At 38.2% G+C, this 26,547-nt stretch overlaps 2 protein-coding genes across 2 annotated transcripts in view; both read right to left on the bottom strand.

Annotated features, from left to right (window-relative positions):
- Nucleotides 1-95: 95 nt before the first annotated feature.
- Nucleotides 96-15,445, bottom strand: LOC306866421 (BTB/POZ domain-containing protein kctd15-like). The gene is made up of 5 exons (XM_079411626.1): nt 15,095-15,445; nt 12,807-12,982; nt 11,645-11,789; nt 6,254-6,559; nt 96-1,986 (listed from the first exon to the last, which is right to left on the bottom strand). Exons 1-5 carry the CDS (start codon nt 15,104-15,106, stop codon nt 1,828-1,830), a joined length of 798 nt encoding a protein of 265 aa, XP_079267752.1. The 5' UTR covers nt 15,107-15,445; the 3' UTR covers nt 96-1,827.
- A 2,919-nt stretch (nt 15,446-18,364) lies between these two features.
- The window catches only part of LOC306866763 (carbohydrate sulfotransferase 8-like), a 65,199-nt gene continuing 57,016 nt past the window's right edge, over nt 18,365-26,547 (bottom strand). The window contains exons 3-4 of the mRNA XM_079412102.1: nt 23,631-23,671; nt 18,365-20,182 (exon numbers count right to left, since the gene is read on the bottom strand). Coding sequence (XP_079268228.1) covers nt 19,103-20,182; nt 23,631-23,671 — 1,121 coding nt within the window. The 3' untranslated portion in view covers nt 18,365-19,102. The remainder of the gene's footprint in view (nt 20,183-23,630; nt 23,672-26,547) is intronic.

The following is a 26,547-nucleotide window of genomic DNA, read 5'->3' as shown; positions in this document are numbered from 1 at the left end:
TCCATTTCATAGTGAGGTTTTTGACTACCCCTGACTACGTTCACTGTCATTTGTATCTCAAGTTTTTCTGACACATTCACATGCATGCTACCAGTGGTTTAAAATAGGGAAAGAACTCCAACAATTTATTAAAAGTTTATCAACACCGATTACAAAAAGAATGTGACAATTCAAATAAACACATGCCTGACATACCACTATGATTCATATCAATAATAATCCATTAAAAAAAATGTTTTATTTAAATAATATACATTTGGACCATACTGCAATATACATCTTGACACAACATCCATTTAGAGCAGTATTTAAATTAAGATTTATGCACGACGCAGCTTCTCTGATAATCATATTTTTAATGTTCTTGTCCTTGAAATCGAAAACCAAATGGCAGTTGCGCAGCAGCGAGATAAGTTGCATTCAGGGGGGCCTGCAAAGCGTCCGTGAGCCTTTATGTTCAACAAATCAAGAAAATATGAAAAGAAACGCTGGCCAGTTAAGACAACACTTAGCATAACAACATATCTGTGACATTTCAGTGACCCTTCCTTTTGAAATTGCGAGGCAAAGAACTCTTATTAAATGTGCCTTTTTACAACACATTATGCAATTCAGTCTATTTACCAGCCACCAAGTTAACCTTTCAAGTTTATTCTCCCTCAGTCTCTCTCCGAGTGGCTCTGATTGCGCTGTTTTGCTAAGGGAGAGTGAGTAAAAGGGATTGTGGGAAAGTGACCTTAACTCCTGGAGAGAAGTCTGACACGTAGCCACTCCGTCTCTAGGCCTTAAGGGGCACAGTAATTCCCCTCTTCTCAAACGGTCCGAGTATCGCCCCCTGAAAGTGCTGTATTCATTAACAATCTGACTAAACAAATTTTTCCAAAAGGTGCCTTCATTAAACAAGCTGCTGTTTTAGACACTGTAACTACAAAAGATCTTTACTTTTTAACTGTTTGCTCAAAGCAATTATGTATAATGACCTAGCGACTAGTTCAGGGTTAGTTTTGAAGAAAACGGGCACCTGAAAAAAAGTAGAGGATTTGGTGATGCCATCAGAAAAGCTCGCCCACATGAGTCCAGGTTTCCCTTTAGACATGCTCAAACAAAAAGCCTCTCTGCCTAACACTGAATGCATTACCAGACCGTCCGCTTTAACCGCCACGTAGCCTTAAGTCAAAGCGTCTATGCGGCCGAATCCAGGCCACACTTACAACCAAATGACTTCTGAGAACTGCTCTCGTATCCTTCATGTAGTGAGACAACAGCAATAAACCTGTAGGTCATAAAAGAACTGATTTACATAGATGAGACTGGAAAATGAGAACATTAGATATCTAGATTAAAAATGGATCAGAGGGACAGACTTTGTATTTTGTGGTTAATTTCACCCGGGAGCTTGTAGACCAGACTGCTGCATCATTTGAAAGTGTTCTAGCCGGAAGGTGCGCTCGCCATGAATGCAACTTCCTTGTAGAGTTCCTCTTTTCGCTCTTTTATGCACATACAATGGCAAACCTATATGGATCTGTACTGTGGAAATACAGACCTATGAATGAATTTTTCATGACTGGATCCAAAGTAACAGCTAAAAAGTTCAACTAGAGGTCAGCAGATGAAAAGCCATCTTGTGACTCGCTTGGGTTTATAAAGCATATTTTGGAGCAGATTTGGGGTCGTAGATGAAATACATTTACTAAGATTTGAGTCCTCTTGGAGTCCAAAGAGATGAAACAAACTCCTCTTGCAAATTAAGTCTTCTATTTGTTCGCTGGCATTTTTATTCTTTCGAAAGCAGACTGAGGTGTTTGTGGTTGGCACAAGAGTCGGCTAGTCCAGAGGCTCCTGTTTTATCCTGATGGGCGTGTGGCTAGTCTGACACCGTCTGTCTTCCCGACTCAGGATGTATTCGCTGAACTGGGAGGAGTCCACACCCCCGCCGCACGACGCCACCATGCTGAAGCCTTTCTGGAACAGTCTCTCCAGAACCTAAGAGAAACCAAGCACATTATTAGTATATTGCTATAATATGAGAAACTCTGTACTTCAACTATATGAATTTATATACCAACAGTCTCTCCGGGACCTAAGAGAAACAGGACCATTTTTGAGTATTTTGAGAAGTTTTCCATACAATATGAGAACCTCTGTATCAGTACTACACCTAATTGAGACAAGACACCACCATACCAAACCCTACAGGACCAAGGAAAAACCAGGGACAGTAAGTTTTGAAAATGTATGCTCTCTTATAAAACAAATCAAAGGTGCAATGCTGAACCCTTTTAGAAAAAGTCTCTTCAGGATCTAAACTAAACCAGTGGTATTTTGAGATGAAGTTTCCCAAAAAAATAAATGAACTAAACTCATGTTTATAGAAAGGTATCATCACTTCACATAAATGTATCAAGATGGCTCCAGACTGAAACCCTTTGCAATCAGTCTCTACAGGACCTAGCTGGACAGCTTCTCGTATCAGCGCTTCACATAATTGCATCAAGACGAAACCTTCTGCAACAGTCTCTCTAGGACCTAACAGAAACCAAGGGAATTTTTCGCCACTCTATCAGAGCTTCATAGTTGCATCGAGACAAATTCCATTTTGAAACTTTATGGAACTGTTACTCCAGGACCCAGGAGAAACCAGGGACATTTTTATTATTTAGAAAAGTTCTTTGTTAAATCTGAGAAACTTTTGAGTTATTTGAGTAAATAATTTGCAACTCTTTGCATAATTGCATCAAGATAGCAACCCATTCTGGAACCATCTCTCCAGGACCTAAAGAGAAACCAGTGGAGTTTTTTTTATTGTTTTGAGATGTTTTCCATAAATGAAATCAAGTAATCTCCTATTCATGCAAAGGTATCAGCACTTTGCATAAATGCATCAAGACGGCACCAGACTGAACCCCTCTGCAACAGTCTATACAGGACCTGGAAGAAACCAGGGAGAATTATCAATATTCTGAGATAAAGTTTTTCCAAAGCAAACTATTTATGCCTCTCTATCAGTGCTTCATATAGTTGCATCAAGACAAATGCCATGTTGAAACTTTCCGGAGCTTCTCTGTTAGTATCTTGAGAAGTTCTTTGTTCAATTTGAGAAACTCAGTATGAGTTTTTGGAGTAAACAATTTATGCTTCACATAATTGCATCAAGATGGCAACCCTTTCTGGCACCATTTGTCCAGGACCTAAGAGAAACCAGGGTAGTTTTATTTAGAGATTTTAAGATGACGTTTCCATAAAATAAACTCTCATTCATGCTACTCCATCAGTACTTCAGATAATTGCACTAAGACGACACCTTGCAACACTCTCTCTAAGACCTAAAAGAAACCACAGAAATTTTTGTCTGTATTTAGAGTTCAAGTTCTCCATTGAATATGAGAAATGAGTTTTTTGGAAGTAAACTCCTATTTATGCCACTCTATCAGCACTTCACATAGTTGCATCAAGACGCATTTAAAATGTGCAATCTCAGTAACAGTGCTATCAACAACTTCACGCTTGCATTACCCTCAGACATTTCTCACTCCAGACCATCCACCCGGGATGAGGAGGAGCGAGCAGACATCCCCTGGGCTGTTTACAGGGGTTTGATGCGGAGTCAAATGAGAATAGGCTCCCCCACTGACAGCCCACACTGAAGCCGCCCAGCTCTTTCATTACAAACCCAATACACACAATCTTGGCTACTGTCAGAGATCCCTCACCGAGAGCCGTCTCTGGGCGGCCGCTGTCGCTGTCATTCCTGCCGCCGCAAAAAGCCAACGAAATGTTTTATCTGTTGGAGTGCTTGTAGATTTTTTTGAAATTCAATACATGCAGCCTTGAGTATTCACTTACTCTTGCACTTCTTTCAAGTGTGCTTCACATGAAAATGAAAGTTCTGGCTCTGGGCTACAGAGCCAGATAAAAGTCCCTCTGCAAAAAAAAAAAAAAAAAGAGAAGACGAAGGAATCAGTTGAACTGCACAGGGCCTGAGAAAAAATGTCCACCCTTATCCTCACTTTGGAAGTTGAGGCTGTGGAGAAACTTGTAGAGGAAATGAACGCTTCTTATGACTTACGCACAGATGAGGTATGAAAGACATCAGCAGATGATTCAAGGGCCTACCGTGCACAAAGAAAGATTGCGTTTTGAAGCACCTTTTCAAGAACATATATCGACATTAAGGCTCGTGTAAGGTTTCGGTTGCATCAGTGTTACAGAAGCAAGTTTTAATACACAAATCGTTTGACTTTGAAGTTCCTTCTTTTTGTGTGATTTTCAAACTTTTTCCAATGAATTTGGAAAATGTGTCTCAAAGGGATAGTCCATCGAAAAATTAAATCTGTATCATGATTTACTCGCCCTCATGAAGAAAAGATGATTTTGAAAAATGCCTCCGTATTTGCTGATCATTTAATGAGTTCAGTGTCCATTGACTTTCATTGTATGATCAAAAACAGTATCTTCTTCTTTTGTATTCTTCAGAATGAAATCTGGGTGAAATATACCTTTAATTTGTATTTAATCCATTCGTTTAATACATCCGAATCTAGAGCTCTTACTAAAGACAGAATAAACATATAGTGTCACAAGCCTCTCAAGTATTCAGGCATCGATATCTGAAGGCTTATGATTTTGACATTACACTCACTGCGTTGATGGTTGCATCACTTACTAACTTTCTTACAGTAAACGGCTACAATTTCTTGGCAACAAACTGGCTCTCTCACTCTGTCTTTTTCCATATCTCTCCCCTCTGTCATTCCTCTCTGATCTATCTTCTCATATTTCATAGGTGGGTTTTTGCGAACACCCGAGATGTGTGACAAAGACTCACTTAAAATTCAGTCAGTTAAGTGCGCAAAAAAATAAGTGTTATCAGACACACTAATTAGTTATACAGTAAGTCAATTAGGCATGTGTAAAAAAGTAGCGTAAACCAGTTTAGGTTGTTCAAAGAAACCAAAGTACAGTATTAAAAATGTAGCATGTGTGTTTAAAACGCTTCAGGCACAGAAATGTTGGAGCACTTTTTCAAACGGAGAGATTTGTCTTAAGGACGAGTTAAAAATAAATTATGCATATCATTTCCCTCTCTTCTCCTCTCGGTTTCATGACTGCATATTCCCCACATTAGCATCGCCTCCAGGATTCAAGGTATCGGACATTATAAAACATGTGTCCGTGTGCACGCCGGGATGTGTGTTTGTTTTAGCACCTTTCAAACAGCCAAATCGTGGAGTATGTGAGAAGGTCACATGGGGCATAACTGCACCTCTGCAGCTGTGGAGCCACACCTTCATCCACACCTGCCTACTACATCTTGCACCCTCGCACATCTCTTCTGGTTGGCAGGCAGCAGTCAAACTGCTTCCGAAACACATCAGCACAGCACGCTCAATATCCCAGCCATCAACTAAAGTCCAAGTCAAAACTTTCAAGTTCTGCAAATGCTCTAATAGACTCATTAAAAGTGATGACAGTATTATTTATTTATTTTTTTATTTAATTTCAATATTTACATTTAATTATTAATTTTATTTTTTTGACCATTTTTGGGGATTGTGATGTTGCATTCCAGGTTCAAGCCAGCATTTCCAACTCGTGCGTTGTAGTGAAAAAAATATTATTTTTTTTCATTGTGACATTAATTAATCGCAAGTATACTGCCGTTACAAAACAAAAGTTTGGGTCATTAAGATTTTTTGTTTATTTGAAAGAACTAATATATTTATTCAGCATGGATACATTAACTTCATCATGAGTGACAGTAAAGACATTTATTATTTTACAAAATATTTATATTTCAAATAAATGTTGTCCTTTTAAACGTTCTATTTATCAAAAATCTTGAAAAAAAAAAATCTATCAGTTTTCACAAAAATGTGAAGCAGCCCAACTGTTTTCAACACTGATGATGATAAAATGTTTTTTGAGCAACAATTCAGCATATTAGAATGATTTCTGAAGGATCACGTGACACTGAAGACTGGAGTAATGGCTGCTGAAAGGCTTTGCCATCTCAGGAGTAAACTACATTTTAAAATATAATCAACTAGAAAACAGTTGTTTTAATTTGTAATAATATTTTACTGCTGTGTTTTAGTGTATTTTTGATCAAATAAATGCAGCTATGGTGAGCATAAGAGACTTTTCAAAAACATTAAAAAATGTTACTGACCCCCAGTTTCTGAGCAGTAGTGTATTAGTCAGTGATGACCATCAAATACTGTTTAAGTATTGCTCATTGACAATGCTGTACCTGCACAGAGTTGAGCCTGCAGTAGCCATTCAGTGGAAAGCGAATAACGTGGGTTGGATCCTGGTTCCAGCCGGCGTTGACTGAATTGCACATGACGTCCCCTGTCTCTGGGAAAATTTCCTCTATGAGAGCCTTGTCCCCACTGATGGCAATCCTCTCGCCCAGGTCAGGGGTCACCCGCACCACCAGGCACTCACAGGGCTGAGACGCCCGCCGCTGCTCCCGGTCCTGTTTCCAGCGCTCCAGCTCTTTCACCATGGGCAACAGCTGGTAATACCGAGCCTCCTCGTACAGCAGCTGGAATTCCTGCGGGAACAACACATGGAAGTGAATGTATGCACGGAAAGAAAGAAACAAACAAATAATCCATCCAGCAAATGATTGAATGAGCGGACAAAACAATACACAAACACATTAATGAATGAGCAAACAAAACAACGCGCTGAGCAAATTAACAAACAAGTGGGTGAAAAAATAAGAAAACAAACAAATGTACAAAGTAATGACTGAACAAACAGGGAAAATTAACCAGCTATTGAGTGAATGAATGAAAAAACAGACCAAAAATGCTCAAACAACTGACTGAAAAACAACCCACTGAGCAAATGAATGAACAATGACATAAACCACCAAGTGAGTAAACAAATGAGCAAACAAACAAACCACTAAGTGAGTTAATGGATGAGCAAACAAACAAACCACTGAGTGAGAGAACGAATGAGCAAACAAACAAACCACTAAGTGAGAGAACGAATGAGCAAACAAACAAACCACTAAGTGAGAGAATGAATGAGCAAACAAACAAACCACTGAGTGAGAGAACGAATGAGCAAACAAACAAACCACTGAGTGAGAGAACGAATGAGCAAACAAACAAACCACTAAGTGAGTAAACAAATGAGCAAACAAACAAACCACTAAGTGAGTAAACAAATGAGCAAACAAACAAACCACTAAGTGAGAGAACGAATGAGCAAACAAACAAACCACTAAGTGAGAGAACGAATGAGCAAACAAACAAACCACTAAGTGAGAGAACGAATGAGCAAACAAACAAACCACTGAGTGAGAGAACGAATGAGCAAACAAACAAACCACTAAGTGAGTTAATGGATGAGCAAACAAACAAACCACTAAGTGAGTTAATGGATGAGCAAACAAACAAACCACTAAGTGAGAGAACGAATGAGCAAACAAACAAACCACTAAGTGAGAGAACGAATGAGCAAACAAACAAACCACTAAGTGAGTTAATGGATGAGCAAACAAACAAACCACTAAGTGAGAGAACGAATGAGCAAACAAACAAACCACTAAGTGAGAGAACGAATGAGCAAACAAACAAACCACTGAGTGAGAGAACGAATGAGCAAACAAACAAACCACTAAGTGAGAGAACGAATGAGCAAACAAACAAACCACTAAGTGAGAGAACGAATGAGCAAACAAACAAACCACTGAGTGAGAGAACGAATGAGCAAACAAACAAACCACTGAGTGAGAGAACGAATGAGCAAACAAACAAACCACTGAGTGAGAGAACGAATGAGCAAACAAACAAACCACTGAGTGAGAGAACGAATGAGCAAACAAACAAACCACTGAGTGAGAGAACGAATGAGCAAACAAACAAACCACTAAGTGAGAGAACGAATGAGCAAACAAACAAACCACTGAGTGAGAGAACGAATGAGCAAACAAACAAACCACTAAGTGAGTTAATGGATGAGCAAACAAACAAACCACTGAGTGAGAGAACGAATGAGCAAACAAACAAACCACTGAGTGAGAGAACGAATGAGCAAACAAACAAACCACTAAGTGAGTTAATGGATGAGCAAACAAACAAACCACTAAGTGAGTTAATGGATGAGCAAACAAACAAACCACCACGTGAGCAAACACGAAGTGAGAGAACGAATGAGCAAACACCACCAAGGGAGAGAATGAATGAGCAAACAAAATCCACAAAATGAGAGAACGAATGAGCAAACAAAATCCACCAAGTGAAAGAATGAATGAGCAAAATCCACCAAGTGAAAGAATGAATGAGCAAAATCCACCAAGTGAGAGAACAAATGAGCAAACAAAATCCATCAAGTGAGCAAAAGAATGACCATACAAATAAACAATCAAATGCACAAACAACCCATTAACCAAAGAAATAACCAAGTGAGCAAACCACCTAGTGTAAGAACAGAAACAAACAAAAATTGACTACTGACTTATTTTCCATCACTATAAAGATATTTTAGATTTAAATTCTCCACTAGGAAGAACATGATGGACTAATAATATCAGAAAAAAAATGAAGAAATTCAATACCACATAATGATTAAATATTGCATGTTTCAAATCACATGTTGTTTAGCATTGAGCATGAACCCAGAACACATGGAGCAATTGTGCCTATCTGACCCATCTTTAGCCAGGACAGGGCGAGCGGTGGGGGTTAAGCCCCCCGGCTCTCCCCTCACTCACAGACTCTATGTTCGGACAGCACAGATTGCTGCCTCTGCCTGAGGCGTCCTTCACCCTCCAGCACATTTACCCCACTTACACTCGCCTTTCATTCACCACTAAACCAGATGGCAACATGCCTCAGTCCTGCCATTACAAACACTGCAAAAATTCAAATATTAAAATTTTTCCTTGTAAACATGGTGGTATAGGCATATATTGAGGAAAATGAATGATAAACCAAAGTTAGCTGCATTACTTGTGCAATACTGCATGAACACAGATTTTATTTAGCAATTTAAGCTTTTCTTATCTTCATTTTTACCAATACTACAAGTTTGATTTGAAGAAAAACATCTAAATATGAAACCTGATGTTCTGTAGATACTTAAAAATAATAAAATGTTTAGTTAGTTGCCAAGGCAATGTTTCTCATTTTTGTTTACTTTATCTTGAGGTACTAAAATAACTAAAACTAAAAATGACATGTTTAAAACAACTATTAAATATGACAACAACAAAAAAATCATAATATGTAACACATTATTTAAAAATGTTAGTGTTGGGATGAAAATGATGAAGATTGTAAATACAAATAATAAATAAACTCTTTTAATAAGTTCCTTTGACCTATTTAAAGCCCAATTAAAGCTCCTTATATAATATTAATAGTAGTATATAGTTTGATCTTATTAAAGCAAACATTTTCAAGGAAAAAAAAAATCAGAAAATGTTTGAAATTGTCAAATATACCTGGGGTCTTGAGACCCCAAACAGTGAGGACGTTTGATGGATGTTATCAAGTTCAAATTTTGCCAGTTTTCATTAGATTAGGAAAAGTCATGAAGTGTTTAATGTTAATGTTTTCGGAGATATTAAAAGGGCCTTGGGGTCTCTCAGACCCCAAACATGTGGCCTGAAAGCCATTTCTGCTCGAAACTCTGATAGCATTCTTGGGTTCTGCGCCTGGTGGCCTATTTCCTCAGTGGCCGTGAGAGATAGCTATGATCTCGACCCTGCTGGCTCTTCATCCCCACCCTGTAAGACTACTCATTCCACTGCAGGCTACGCCACGGAGAACAATAGCACCGACCATCTTAGACACAACGCTCTTTTACAATTACCACAAGAAAAGGAGTTGTTTTCTTACCCACACCCCTCCCTCAGCCTCTCTTCTTTCTCTCCCTCTTTATTCCCTATGTTCCTTTCTTTAGCCCATACTGGTGCTGACAACATGGATACAGAGACTTTAGGCCTTCGGGCTCTTGCTAATTCAAAGAAAAACAAGCTGCGCTTCTTTCCCAGGTCTGCAGCGAAGGCTGGGTATGTTTTTACAGGGCTTCTTCTGTGACTCACTTTTGGGAAAGAGAATGTAAAAGCAACGGCCCACAGAAGAGCAAATTTAGTCTTTAGGCCATATCCATATGGACAAATGAAGCTGGATGCGCTGCACGGTTTTCAAGCGCAAACTCTTCTAGAAGAACAAAATGTTGTCAATTAAGCCAATAAGTCGAGTCTAATGAATTCACAGACGTAACAGACATCTGGGAGGAGACCAAACGTATCCCATCATCTCTCACAGGAGGTGCTGCTCCATCTGACGACATGCATCGTTCGCTTATGTACAGCTTCATCTGAAACTATTCAGAGTTTTCCCGCTCTCGCAGGTCAAGGCACGGTGAGGTTTGATAGGCGAAAAGTGTGAAAAGCTAAGCATAATGGGATGTAATGATGAGCCTCTGTGCAGTTACATATTTTATGTTCTGTTATCAAACGGTCTCCACAGTGGAGGAAAGCTAGCCACGAGCCTGAGGCACAAATGACTAGTCTCACTCTAATTAATCCCATTGAAAAAAATACCTTTACCTATCTGATTTTTGACTGAGGCGGGCATAATACTTCAATTTATCTACTGGCATTGAAGAAAAGACTCGTAGATATGTGTGCTTGAAGTCAGAAATTGCATTTCACACTATTTTGAGTCCAACTTTAAACTTCACCTTAGATTTTAGGGTTCTTTGTTATTCAGTTTTTTACTTTATTTTTTATTTTATTTTGCTATACATTTTTTGGGAAAGAGAATGTAAAAGCAACGGCCCACAGAAGAGCAAATTTAGTCTTTAGGCCATATCCATATGGACAAATGAAGCTGGATGCGCTGCACGGTTTTCAAGCGCAAAATCTTCTAGAAGAACAAATAGTTTTCAATTAAGCCAATGTTTGTGAAATTAAACCTCAGAATTTAGTTTCTATTTCTATGTTACTTTATTTTGTCTTGCTATAAATATGCTTGGCATCCGCAGGCCAAGTTGGAAAGTTTTCTAACAATATGCAAAGGAATGACCAAGACCAAGAAGTATGTTTGAAATCAGAAATTGTACTTCACACTATTTTGAGCCTGAATTTTTCTATTCTATTTTTATTTTATTACATATTTTATTTTATTTAGCTATAAATTTATATTGCTATTTATTTTATTTTATTTTGCTCTAAATATACTTCGCCAAGATTTGCCAAAATGTCTTACGTCCTGTCTGCCATCTTTTCCAGCAAAAAGGTTAGGGAAAAAGTCATACAACAAAAATCCAATCACTCAGGTTTGTGAAGCTTTATCGCAAGATGAATTTTGGTGAAGACTGCAGAAAATGTGCAAGCAATGTCCCAAAAAAAGGATACATAAATCTGTTCAAAATGGTGCAAAGGCACATGACAAACCTTGGAAATTGATAATCGTAGTATTCAACAAGCATCCAGGAATATTTGAGACATAAAGCTTAAGATAGTTCCAAACACATGGAAATTGAATAAAACTGCCGTGCAGTTCTGAGTCCTTCTTACGTGTTTCAGCTCAAGGCTATTAACGTGATGCTAAAAGAGGAACTAAATGAAAGTTTTGACCTGCTGAAGAGACACTGGGTATGTGAACGTTACCTTGAAGTCGTCAGGAAGAAGCAGTTTGCTGGTTCTCAGGTAGCTCAGGATATAGCGGAATATCTCTCCATCCCTGTCGATAAAATAATGCTGCTTCAGACTGTCCAAAACAATCGGTTCTGTGCCGTTGAACAGGCGACTGATTCTGAAGGGGGAAAAAAAATAAATCAGTGGTTTTCAATTTAAAGAAGTATTTTGTTTTAAAGTTTTATGCAAGCACTACACTACATTAAGAATGGTTTTGCTCTTATCATGTAATAATGTAAAAGTTATTCTCAAAAAAACTGCTTTCACTTCACATTACATTTGAAATAAGTTTAACGGCAAACATACAAGTTGATTATTTAACCTGATTTAATTGCTGGAATGGGGTCAAGCGTTTGGAATTATGTTGTACGCTATTTCTGTTCTTCGGATGAATCGACTTTATCTTTTCAAAATGTTCTTATTTCATTCTCTCATCCTATTTCATTCTTCCGTTCTTTCTTTCTCTCCCTCATTCTGGAAACCGATGCAAAACACTTAATAAGAAAACCAATTCCCCCTTTTGTGCCTCGGGTGGTCCTTTTCTCATATGGTCTTGCCGTTCCCCCAGTTAGAATTTCACCATATAGCTTTAGGCAATCTTAGTTTTTCATCTCAGCCTCTCTTTTTTTTTTTCCAAAAAGCAATTAAAATGCTGCCTGCTTTTCACCCTCCCCCCATTTTCCTCTCCTCCCTCCTTCCCATTGCTCTCTCGCTCCATATCCATTAATAAATCAGAGCGAGCCACGCTCTCTGTTAACCTGAACAGATGTGGCAAAGCTCTCACACTCTTTTCCCATCTTATACACACACACAAACGTCTCTAACAGGTGGTGTCCCTTTACCTCACTTTATCCGCAAACCTCCGTAGATTACAGTTGGGATGGATGCATCAGGTAGGAATTGCATGACTCTACAAGTGGCTTTTAAGTCATTTAAAAGTTGAGCATTTTAATGCATCGCTCTATTTACACATAAATGCACTGCTAAATTGAGGAAATTTAGGTTACAAAAGCAAAAATGAAGTTGGACCACAGAACTACAACATAACTTCTCACGACAGCTAAACATGACAATGACACAGTTTTACATCATAAACACCCCAAAAAGGTCAGCATCAAATCACAACAGGTCTTACCTGGAGTCTGGGTATTTGGTGAGGGTGGCCAGACTGCTGGTGTACATGTGCCCGCCTACGTCAATGTGGACTGGAGCGTTCAATTTAGTCAGCTGAGCCGGCAGTGGGATTCCCTGAGTGGCCAGAGGAGACACTGGGGACCGGGTCAAAGACAGCCGAGACATGCTCCTTCCCTCCTGTACAAACAGCACAGTATCAAATAAACAGCTCCTGGTTCCCCTTTCCCCTTCAATCTCCGAGATCTAAGGTGCGATTCTGGCCTGCAAGCACACGGGAGATCACTTTTACTTCTTCCCTTAAATTGTGTTTTTACCTTAAGAATTAGTACCACAAGTCTAATTAAGAAAATTTGCCTGCCGTTTTTTTCCCCTCCTTTTTTCATAGAACCGGAGGGGAGAAATGGAGTGATGCTTATTAGCAAGCACGAAAGGGAGAGAGGGAGAAGGAGAGCGAGAGAGAGAGAGGGATGGATCCTAGTACTGTAGGTGTCTACCTCCAGGGAAAGAGAGGGAAAAAGTGTAAACTCCTAATTAAAGATATTGGGCGAATGTGTGAGACGCAAAACACCTCTTCACTAACAGCTTTTGAGTTCTTTAAAAGTTTCTGAGAGCAAATGAATCAACATTTTGAATTGAAGCCAAAAATGAGGGTAAATAAAACTTGAACTCCCACAAGGTCAAATATAAAAATCTAAATGATGCTGCGTCATAAAGTTTCAGTTAGTGCAAAAGATTCGAAATCATGCAACATTAAGAGATCTGAAGTCATTGTCCTCTCCTGAGTAATTACAGCTCTACATTAAAACCATAGGGACCATGATGCTTGACTGCTACTGTGGCATATGACCTTTGTTTGGAGTAACGAACAATTACATCTAAACAGATGGTTAAAGTCCCATTTCCAGAGGCACAATGCCTGGAGCAATGTGTGCCCATGGTGTACATCAGAGACTTACATAGTCCTGTATCGGATGATGTATCTTGTGTTTAGCCTTTTGTTTAAAATGAAATTGGTCAGCTATAGTAAAGTTTTAAAATGTTATTTTTCTATAAAAGACAAACAACTGAAATATTACACGCACACACACACACACACACACTGGATTTCTACCCCACTTTTCACAATATTAAAAAAATCTGTCAGTGACTACAGCGCCATGGCTAATATATATATATATATTATTTTTTTTTCAGAATTGTGAGTGTTTGCGTTTGATGAAATTATAACACCAGTACCGCCAAATAATGCAAATAAATCATACATTTCTTGTAAAATCCGAAAAGCAAACATTCAACTATACCAGTAGTCCCACAACGAACAAGTGACTCGTACGAGCCGGTTCTTTTAATGAATCACTCTAAAAGAATCATAACTTAGAATCAGTCTGACAGAATCTTCTCTGAATGAACACTGAATCCGTCAAAGCGGTATGAATCAACATCTCACTCAATTAGTCATTTCAAGTTATCATTAGTTTTAGTGATGTCAGTCTCGAAATTGCCCTTAACTGTAACGTTCGTAAATTTCATATATATATATTATGATTAGGTTCAGTAATTTTACTCTGATGGTAATGTATAGGTCTTGTGCAATTAAAGTGAAATAACTGAACACAAATATAAGAGCCTGATATAAATGCTCATTTTAGAAGAACATTTTAGACGGCATTTAGAGGTTTTTGCATCTGAACTCTTCATATTTAAGCTAAACACACACTAGGTAGAAAGCAAACGTTAAGAGTGTGAGTGAAAAATTAGATATCATCAAAGTCAGAAATAATAGTTTGTGATGTCAAAAACTGCGCCAGATACCCGGAGTGCGTAAAATAGCCCTACAACTCTCTGTACCGCACTTCCTGTGCGCAATGGGCATACAGTAGTGCTCTGACCTCTCATAGTATACTCAAATCAGCCCTCCCTGATCTAAAACTGCAAGAGCACGACACACTGAGAACGAACGCAAAGATGCACTCGAGAAACATTCGAGAATTTGACAGAATCCACCGTACCGTTTCAAACATTTTAGGATGTCCGACGCAATCTGAGGAGGATTCTAGCAGACTGTCTCTGATGAAGGTTGCTCGTCCTTTAGAAAGAACTTTTTCGTAATGTTTTCTCGGCACTCCAAGAGCTCTTGGTACAGAATCCAGCGAAATCTAACGCCGGTGCAAACGCAGCGCTATATAGGTCGCTGTGGCTTTAAAAACTCGCTTAAAACACAGACCATAGACTGCTACAGACACTTTCCACAAAAGCTACAAGGGGAGTCAGTCAAGGCTGCGTCCTTACCTTGGAAGACATAGCTGTAAATGTATCTTCAGCCCTCTTTAAAACATGAGATCGATCGTGGCGTGTCTTAGTCTCGCTTTTTTTCCTTTCTTGCTCTTTTTTGTTGAAGCGTGAGAGTGCGTCGAAGGCACAGCGTTCCAGCCCGAATAACAGAGGACAGCTGAACAAGAATTCTTGCTCAAGGCTCTCCAAACGCCCCGGGGCAGGATTAGGCTACAATTAGCTCAACCCTGCCTGAGCTGGGGCGAGTTACAAGAACAACATTTGATCTTGCTATTCACATTTGGAAGTACGCGTATAGCTATATGTGTTTTAAACGCATCGTCATTTATTCATCTACTTGCCGCGTCTGAACAAAGATATATGCATGCGCCAGGATAACGGTTTACTAGGTTACCTGTGTGCATGTCTTTGATTAACCTTCACCGACCAAAACAGAAACAATCTTTTGTTTTAAACGGCATACACTGTATTATGATTTATGAATTCTGTTTATTTTTTCCAGTCATTTTGATTTATGTTTCTTTTCCAGGCATTTCTTTACAGGCTTAAAATAATTTATCTTCTTAATTTGATTTAATATGTTTCTCTCAGCGTTCTAATAATGTTCTGCTGGCCATGAAAACTATAAAGGACGTATATGATATGCATTGCGCCCACACAAGCGCCTCGAGCCAAACGCGCCGTTTCATTTTTTTGCGCGCGGCTAGATAGAGATGCTTTGATGGCACACAGCTTTCAGGTGGAAGACAGGCTCATTGTGCTGAAAACATTTTTGCAAAAAGGATACTGTATCCTGCTTAAAATGTTCTGTACCTTGACATCTGGCGCCAACCAGTGACCAAACTAAACGCGCTTTTGCAACATAACCAAAACGTTTCCTTAGGGAACGCAGCACGAAAACGCCAGATAAAATACTGTTTTAGTAGCGGTCTCAAACAAACATCAGATGTCAATACAACAAATGTTTATGATGAAAATAAAACATACCAGACCCTTTGGGTATATTAATGTGTACATTTAAATGAAACATTACAAAACACATCTCATGACCTTAAAGTGTTTTTAAAACGCAGTTTGTTGGGAATTCAAATAACCTACAAACAGAGAACAAATTATGAATTAAGATTTCTGTAAATAAGCAATTAGGCCTAGCAATAAATTTCAGTTCCGTTTTTAGTTGTGCAAAGGGGGAAACATGATAGAACCCTTTTCTTGTCACAAATTTGAATTTTAAAAATTATTTTCCAATTACCTTCAGTAATCTTTTGGCACACAGCTAATGTTATAATAGCCCACATTCTCGAGTGAAAACACAGCAAAGCAAATCTGTTTGTATACAGGAATATGTTGCAAACTATTTGGACTTAACAACCGAATTTTTCTCGCCTTTGGCTGAAATTAGTTTCCCACATCAGACGAGCAGCAGGAAGACTAGATATTTTTGTTCAATTAAAGGAACAAGCCCGGAGTTAGTTCAATTACTTGACGCTGGAGGAAGATGTAAATTTAAAGATTTAAATAGCTAAGAATGTTGCCTCGAGCGCCTGCACTTCATTTCCTTAATTTCCAGAGAGATGAGGGGAGTAATGGTTATCCCAATGATGTGCATCATGGCAACAAAACTATAGCCTATATCTGAGTAACACTTACTATCCCTGGTCTTACAGTTCAGCTTATATTCAAGCGAGTCAAATAAAACAGCCTGAAGTCAGAAAAACAAAAGCAGCCTGCTAATCATTAGCAGCTAAATCTAAAACTTTCACAATTCACACGAACTCATTTCGTCTCAGTGGTCCGTATGACTTTATTAACATTAATATTAACATTGTTAATTCATAACCACTAATAGTATTTAAATTATAGTGTTAAAATTTAAATTATATTATTTAAATTATGTAGCCACTTATTTTTTATGTATATGTATTTCTAGTATGATAAATTATTACACATTTGGAGGCACGAGCCACTGTTTTGCCACAGCTGTAATACCTGTGCAACATTCATAAAATGCATAAATACATCTACATATTCCCTTTTGGAAGTTGTTTTCAAATGATGCCGGTGTTCCTCATTGGACCACAGCGCCATCTGCTGGACGTGAGGTGCTAGGTCAAACATCTCACCTGAAACAACTTCCAGCATTTTTGATGCTGTTGCATTTTGTCTACACTTCTTTTGGTAATTAGATTTTCCAGTCTTTTTGTAATAACTTAATTTGTAAAAGTTTGTTCAGAGCTTATTCTCTTGCCTCCAGCTCCTTCCATTCCAAAACCCAATCATACGGAGAGACTAATTTTTCTCTTACCTCCCTCCTTTTTAAATATGATTTTGGTGCTGAAGAAAGAAAAATTAGGATTTTCTTTGTTCTGTCTTCCACGTGACAAATGGTAGCTGATTTGATGTGCTCTTTGAGTCTGTAGATTGTGAGAGAGAACAGGATGTCAAAGCCCCAGGCCCTGTGAGATAAGGAGGGGGTAACGAGGGGGTGGAGTTAAAAAAGCCCAGTTGCTCCAAGCGGCAGAGGACTTATTGGAGTGTGAGGACAAGATGTAAAGATCAACACCAGTTTTGACTACTGCAAGAGGGGGGTTGCTGCTTTTGTTTTCAAAACTGGGGTGAAGTATTAGAAAAATTATAACACTATATAGCCTCTGTGTGTGTGTGTGTGTACACAGATTTGAAATAATTAATTTAATAATCTTAATTGTACATACCTTGATGCGTCCGATAGAAAACAAATTATAATCCATTACACAACAATCATCCTTGAAACAAGACGAACACTGCTACAATATTACAGTAATATTAATACGTACGTCCTCTAAGGTAAGTTTCACTACAGTTGATAAGTGCAAGATCATACCAGTTGAGTTTGTATGAAACAAGAGAGCGCGAGTCTGTGGAGTGATAGCCTAAGTCGTGAAAGTAGCGTCGGTTTCATTATTATAATACAATAAATTACAATCAGAAGTAAGCATTCCTGAGCGCCCTGTAGTAACATGATACATTACTTTGTTATTCTTCTGGTTGCTTATCATTAGCGGCTAATGAATCAAAAGTCTTGCAGATTCACAGGAAATATCTTACTTCCACAGTGAAAAATGGATAACAATCAAAAATATGATACTAACCTTCAAACAAAGGGTGAAAGATGTGAGGATGTGATTAGGTTACTGTACATCTCTAGTTACTGAGGCCTGGAAATGACTGGAATTTTGATACAACATCATTATAACAATAAATCGCACAGAGATGTCATCTAACTAACATTAAAATATTGTGCTTACATTTATTAATATACAGAAAACATCATAATATGAGAAATGTGAAAGTAAGGCAAAGGTGTAGCAGGTCATGCTCTAATACATGACACACTGTAGACAAATAGCTTTTTATACATTCACAAAAAAAATCAGATTTTACCATTACCAGATGTACCACACTAAATCCAGCAACTCTTTCCTTCAACACTAATATAAATAACATTATGATAACTTTTAGACACTCTTAGTACAGTCTATTCATTCTAGGCAGTCTGAGAAAACAAATCACACACAACAAAAGGGACAGTTCACCCAAAAATGAAAATTCTGACATCATTTACTCACCTTCACAGAAGAAGATATTCTGAAAAATGTTTGTTTTTGTCCACCATTGTTTTGGAACCTGTTGGCTTTCATTGTTTTTACAAAAACAGCTGAAACATTCTTCGAAATAATTTGTTCACACAGGTTTGAATGAGTGAGTAAATTATGTCCAGTTTTTATTTTTTGGGCAGATTATCCCATTAAGAGGTTTCTTACTGAATATAATTGAATATGTTTTGTAAATAACAAGATATATGCAAGGACCAGCCTGCAGAGATAAGTACAGAATGTGAGTAATATTTCACATTGAAATGTGCTATCAAATAAACAATGACATTAGACAGTAATAAAATAACCTCACTAGGACAAAATGTGAACATCGGGCCAACAGAAAGTTCATTAGACTACTGTAAAATCCTCAGTATAAATCTTTAAACGGTTTAGAATAGTTGAACATCAGATAGTCCATGTAGTAAAAGTCATACACCCTTTGTCTCTCCGTCACATTTAGTTGTGCAAAATATCTCCTTGTGATATCCAAAGATGTCCTTTCTGCATTAGGGTTCCTGTCTTTAAAACTAGGGAATGTTAAATTGTTAGGAGCTCCGATACTTCTCAAAAGGAAATTGGCTTCTTCCTCTAGAGTCTCAAATTTCCCAATGAAATCATAGTCCAGCAAGCAGGGACTGCAAAGATGTCCTACGGGCTCCCAGTGGATGTCCATGCCAACCGGCCGATGCACATCTAACAGATACTGGATGAACTCCTTGAAGGTCACGCCCGCTCCCGTGCGCAAGGCGTACTGCGTCGCATTACTGCGGTATTTCGATATGATGGGCTTCCCGAACACTGGGTGGTAGTATGAGTTTGGACTTTCGAACTTGTCCCGAAAAGCAGACACTAGCCTTTCGAAAGGTTCCCTCAGGAAGAGGACTTTGGTGTAGGTCTTCAGACGACGAATGATGCCCTTTTGATCGAACGAGTCTAGACGCATGAGATGATTCCCATAATGCACCTCGTCATGTTGGATCTCTCCAGTGGAAGAAGCGAGACCTTGAAGCACCATGAGCACCCTCTTCCAGTTGGAGCAGCCCGCCTTTGGCACCTCACAGTAGAGGAGTTTGTGCTTGTCCTCCACAAAGATACGGGACACGTGCATTCGGGTTATAGTCTGTTTGGTTGTTCCGCTTGTGTATTTGGCACAGACCTCCCTCATCAGCCTCTGACGGGACAGCTGCACCTGAGTCATTCGCTCTGGGTTCTCCTTGATCTGGCCAGAAGGGTCAGCATTAAGCTGCTGGACAAGCGGGCCGCTCTTAAGGAGGAGTTTACGGTGGCTCTTTGTGACATGGGCAGCAGTGATGTCTTTGGGGTTGATTAGAGAGGAACGCTGGACCCATGGGAAGACTGGAAGCTGCACTGGTTGTGCAGGTCTAGGAAAGTTGTCTTCTGTTGGATCAGACTGTCTGTCATTATTAGGACAATAAGGACACGGTTCCTGTAATTTAGAGAATAAAGTACTGTCAGCAACAATAATAGTGTTTCTTCAAACGTAGGCACACCCTTGTGAAAAAGAAGTGTGTTCAATTGTATTAAATGTGCACTAGTAAAAAATGCTGGGTTATTTTTTTTAACCCAAATGCTGGATTCAGCCTGTTGGGTCATTTTATTGAGTTTTTTAAATATTTTTACCCAGGTGCTGGGCAGTTTTTATGCACTCTAAAAAATGCTGGGTTATTTTTTTTAACCCAGATCCTGGATTCAGCCTGTTGGGTCATTTTATTGGGTTATTTTAATATTTTTACCCAGGTGCTGGGTAGTTTTTCTGTAACTAAGCTGCTGTGTCATTTTTAATGCTGGGATATTTTTCCTACCCAACCACAGGCTTGAGCCTGTCTTCAACTAAACAACCCAGCTGCTGAGTAACAGTCAGATCGCGGGCTTTTTGAGTCCTCTACAGGAGAGAGCGGTTCTCAGCACCGCCGTCACCGATTTGGTGCACTTCTTCAGCGAAATAAAGGTTTGTATACATTTTAGTTCATTAACGTCTTTACTGTGATGTAAATTATATTATTTTACGCAACACAACATAAGGATGAGATGTCGGATCATTTCACATGATGGAAACGCCTTTTGCCTTGCTTAACATTAACTGATTTTATTTGACATACTGTAAATACAGAATTTAATTTAATTTGATGTTTAAATATGTTCTCTAATCTCAGTACTGTTTTTTAATGGGCAGGTTATGAAATCAGTCGTGGCATCTTTCAGCTACGAGTGAAATGTGAGGCCACTGCCCACTAGTACCACTATTTTGGTGAAAAGTGATTACAGAGAACGGTTGAATAAACTTTAAAGGTCCCCTGAAGTGCTTTGAAACGCAGCGTTTTCTATGTGGTGACGTAATTTTAACTGAAACAGGAAGACAGGGCGGGACATATCGAGCAGCCCCGCCCCCCTTTTAAAATAGCCAATAGCATTTTGTTTATATCTGCTCAGGCCAGAGCCGTACTTGAGCTCGGTAAAGCCGCATTTGACAGCCATAGTCTAATCATAGTCTAATTTGACAACCATAATCATGCAGAGGCTGTGTAGTTTAAAAAGTGTTTATGCCTACTCGCGCATTTACATTTATGCATTTAGCAGACGCTTTTATCCAAAAGCGACTTACATTGCATTCAAGTTACAGTTTTTTTTTTACATTTTTTATCAGCTCTTGCTTTCCCTGGGAATCAAACCCATGACCTTAGCGTTGCTAGCGCCATGCTCTACTATTTGAGCTACAGGAAAGCCTATGGGCATATGATCCGCTCCATGCAATCGTGTCTCTGAACTGGAGCCAAAGTCCGGATCAGACTGTGCGCTGCTGCGGTTCGTGTGACACAGCCTGAAACCAGACCTCATTTGCCCCAATCGAAAGCATATTTACACTGTCTGAATGGTTCCCTATCGCCTACATTGTGCACTAAGTGCCATTCACTGTACAGGAAATACTACACTGTGAACAATTGACCGATCTCAGCCGCAGCTTCAGCATCTATTTATAGTGTAGGGGGCGGGCGCTTCGGATTCTAGAGAGCATTTGATTGGTCAGAAGATTTGATGAGAAGCTGAAGTACGATGTGACGTCAAAAAAATCGTCGATCCATTTGGCGGAAGTGACGAACTGCAAGCTTTGAATGCTTATATCTTCTAAATGTGAATATTGTCACTGTTTTGGAGCACAATTGGAGCACAATTAAAATGCTGCTTTTAAATGTTACATTGTTATTTCTGAAATGCATGTTAAAATAGGTCAAAATATAGACCAACCCAGCGATTGGGTTGTTTTCAACCAACAGTTGAGTTAAGTGTTCAACCCAACCTTCTGGGCAGTAACCCAACCGCTGGGTCAAAACAACCCAATCACTGGGTTTGTCCATATTTTATCCAGCGCGGGGTTGTATTTAACCCAGCATTTTGAGTGCAAATAAATCAAATTTGTCTTATATTTTTCCCATGGGTGTTCTTCTTGCATAATAATAAATGTTTATCTTTTGATTATTGCTGTTGCCTCTAGTAATTCTGTGTGTGATTTTTAATTTCCAGCCCATTTTAAGCCAGTAATATAATCATTTTTAAACAATAGTTGACTTAAATAAAACAACCCACCATGTTGAGTAAAAACATTTAACCCCACCAGCTGGGTCAAAATAACCCAGCATGTTCTGTCCAATATTTACCCAGCGATGGTTGTCAAATAACCCAAGTTGGGTTGTTTTTAACCCAACATTTTTTTAGAGTGTAGTTTACTTAAAATCCTAAAAGTGTATAAAAAAAAAAAAAAGTAATATTAATTAAATAAAAGGACACTTAAATTTACTTGTTTCTTAACACACTTAAGTGCACTTTTAAAAAGTACACTTTGTAATGCCGAATGAAAAGTTTTACTTTAAAGAACAATTTAAATCAATTTGTCTAATAAGCTTTTCCATGATTTAAAGAAAAATAAATGCTCTAAAGAACTCTAAAGTTTATCTTATTGCATAAAACATAAATGTAAACTGTATTTTCATTTATCAATATTAACTGCAATTAACACAATTAAGCATTCAAAAAGTTTGCACCTAAATATTTTGTTTTAACGTATTAATTTATTCATTTAATAAGTACTCTTATTAAAAATATGCTAAAGTTTACTACTTTTTCACAGGGGTATTTATGTAATGGGTTGAATTTTATTCAAAGTAACTTGGATTTATTCAATCATTCATTCACTCTTTTCAAATAGATTTTTGTTTTGTCCCAGACCCAGATATTCAATCTTAAACTATAAAAAGCCATCATAAAAATATAATAATCTAAACAATGTGAGAAACAATGATAAAGCATTTAATATTTATTGTGTAAAGATTACAACTGTCCCGAGGTTGTTTGCAAAAAGAAAATAAAAATGATTTGTGTGTTTATGAAACATAAATACTAGCTGATGAAATTAGTAAGGCATTACCTATCTACCATTACAATTACAATTAAGTATTTTTTCCAAAGTTAGGAATATCATTTCCACACAATGTTCTGTCAAATAAAAAACATAATTTGATATGTGGTGGGAATTTATATGACTCTGTTTCAGTATGCTCTGCTGGATATTGTTAGCAGACAAATTAAATAAGCAAATAATTCTAAATTAAATAATTAAGTGAGATTTTGTATGGATTTTGAAGTGTATTTTAAGAGTTTAGTTTCTAAAAGCCCACAGGGCTAAAATGTTTAAAAAGAAAATGTCAACACATGAAATAACTATTTCATGGGTTCTATAAGGTGGTTGTTTTTTTTATAAAGTCTTGTCACTCCAGTGGCAGCCACCAAGTGGTGCCAGTGCACAGTAATTCCAGCAGCCGTAGCACATGCCATGAAGCACTTATGTAAAACCTTGTGATCATTCAGAAGAATAGGCTTACCTTTCGTATGGCCTGTACTTGGTGGAATATGACCTTTGCACCTGAGGGAAAAGAAAGAGAGGGAACATTAGGATGACATTTCAGTCTTTTACATTTTTACAACCAGTGTACCATGAAAGTGAACTTCTGGGTTCAGGAAATTTCACTGAGCTGCTTACATTCAAAACGCAACCAACGAGAAGTTATACTGAAAGCCTCAGTCTGCCCTAATGTGCTGAAATAAAGAAGCATATGGCTTAGTGAAGTAGTGTCCTTGCTCGTGTTTTCCACCTCTTACATAGACGGAGTGAAGAGAAAGGGCGGGTGGATGGAGAGAGGTTGACTCCTGTGGTCGACTGCTAATATTTATGTGCCATTGCTTGCAGCAGCTCCAGATGGTCTCCCAGCAGCCTGACAAACATCATCTTGACATCAAAGGTTATTGTGTATGAACAGAAGTGTGTGTCCAAAGATATTCAGAAACATATTCGTTAGTATTCACCATGGGAAAAATCTAAAGTCCGAAGTCTATTCTTCTTAATTGGGAACTAAACAGAATGATGGCCTGAGTCATACTGAATCAGAGACTCTGCAGCTCTGGCAGAGACATCTCAATTCTTTGACTCTGACCTATGGAAGGGCAGAGACTAGCATCGATTAGATGCCAAAGCCATGACACTTTTGGTTGATGGATTCATTGCAGTCACTGCTCTGACACGGGTTTGAGAGCTAGAGCAGGTTATTTACAGGCCAGGAGAAGAGGTTGGGGAGATGCCTGATTTTTTATTTATTTATTTTTTTCTCCCAAGGAGGCTTTTTCTACTGTAATCTGTTCGTACATTAAATCAAAACTGAAGAGAACCATTTTTTCTAAGCAGGAAGAATATTTCAATAATCTGAAGAACCTTTTCCCACTATAAAGAAACTTTTGTGCAATGGAAATGTTGTGGATGTTAAAGCTTCTTCATGGAACCATAAATGCCAATAATGAAACTTTATTTGTAAGAGTGTAAGAGTTACTTCTGTAAAGCATTTCCTATTGTGAATGATTCATTGGTGCATGTTGTCGCAAAGAACCAAAAAATGTCATTTAGCACATAAAAAAAAAAAAAAACATTCTGCGAGAACCTCACTTTTTTTCTTTCTCTGAAACTTTTCAGTTCACGGTATTTCAGGGATCCAGACTGCAACTAAATCTGTCACATATTGGTCACATGACCAAAAAAAATAAAATTTTCCAATTTCAATAATGGAAAATCCATGCAGTCTTTTTTGTGTGCGTTCATGTGCAGTTTGTTCACGTCGGTGTTTCCTGCACACGTCTGATTTGCAACCCATAATTGTTAGTAACATTAGTCTGTTTATTGACTTTAATATTGAAAATGTAATTAAAAATCGATCCATTTCTCATGGCTAAAATCAGGTCCTGACCTGCATTTCTCCTGTTTGATATTCATTTGCACTTAGAAATCTAAGATATTACAGAAGTAAAATGGGTTGCTAAGTTTTTGACTGATTCATCAAAAGCCATCATATATTTCCCTATATTTTAATGTATAACGAATGCTAATAAAATCTGTTTAGTGTATGGAATTATAACAGATAAAAACCTGTCTTCACAAAGTTCTGGAAAACAATACAGTTCACTGCACTGGTGCATAAAGCTACATCTAATCTGATGTGGAAGTTCCCAGTATGAAAGTAATGAGGACGCTGTATACTGTAGGTTGTAGTTTCCCATAGATATCTGAGAGTATGAATTTCAAAGAGAATTTGCAAAATATTCATGGTGTTTCTTCTCTTTTATTTATAAATTCATAGAATCCTGCTGGCGAGCCTGTTTTATCCAGCACAATGTGTGTCATAATGCATTATACTTAATCTAGCGGCAATACTGTGTGCTGTGGTACCTTAGTGTATACAAGCATAAGGATCACCTCATACTGTTGCCCCTTGAATCTAGCAAACTGTGCATAATTTGTGTCATGTAACAAATGAACCTATTCATGCTTATAATTGAGAGATTCACATAAGAATAGTTTTATGCTGTTTTTCGCATGTCAAAGTGCATTTTCCCCACTGCAGATAAAAATAAAATATTATTCAAGTCTAAAAATATGGTGAATCACCCATGTATAAACCCATGTAAATTATTTGGCTAAAAATCTGTCATGAATTATTAAATGAACCATTTTTCCCAAAATGATGTGGATCGGGGTAAGTTGTGCCAGTGGTGTGGTTTATGAAAATGCAAATAATGTGCAACAAAAAGTGATCAAAACAGGTTTGTGCATTCATTAATTAAATTAGTTATTTTTAATTGAAATGTAAATTGTATTAAGACTTCCCAATGATGAATTCTTTGAAAAGTCATATTTCTAAAGCCCTGTTTAATAGATGTTTGGAATTTCTGTTGATTGCAGACATCTCATTTAACTCAAGTAAAAAGTGGCACAGCTTATCATTCCTCAATACTGAGCACTTACAAATGAAACGGCTACAATTCAGAGGTCTCAAAGTTCTATTGTAAAGTTATAAAATGAATATCAAGCAACACAGAATGAAAGATAAGATGAAAAGATAGTATGTGCTTGCACGGATGCACAGATTTGCGCATTGACCCAACTGCAAGCAATTCTCTCATGCTCTGTGGGTCTGGAAGATCTCTCACTTGAGTGGGAAGAGGCAAGACAGGGAGGAAAGGCAAAGGCAGGAGAGATTGTGTGAAAGATAACAGACAATCCCTGTAAACAGCTAATGTCTTTGCCGCTGTGCGTCTCCCTCCTGCTACCACCGGCAGATCACTCAGGTCTATTAGATCAGAGTCTCATCAGAGACGGCCGACCTAAATGACATGAGGCGAAGCAGGAGAGCGACGCTGCTGCACGGTGGGAGCTGGCAGTAATGGAGCACTGCAGACAGCCTCGCTCCCGATGAC

Source organism: Barbus barbus (assembly GCF_936440315.1).
Source record: "Barbus barbus genome assembly, chromosome: 48".
NCBI lineage: Eukaryota > Metazoa > Chordata > Actinopteri > Cypriniformes > Cyprinidae > Barbus > Barbus barbus.
This window is presented reverse-complemented; position numbering and strand designations above follow the sequence as displayed.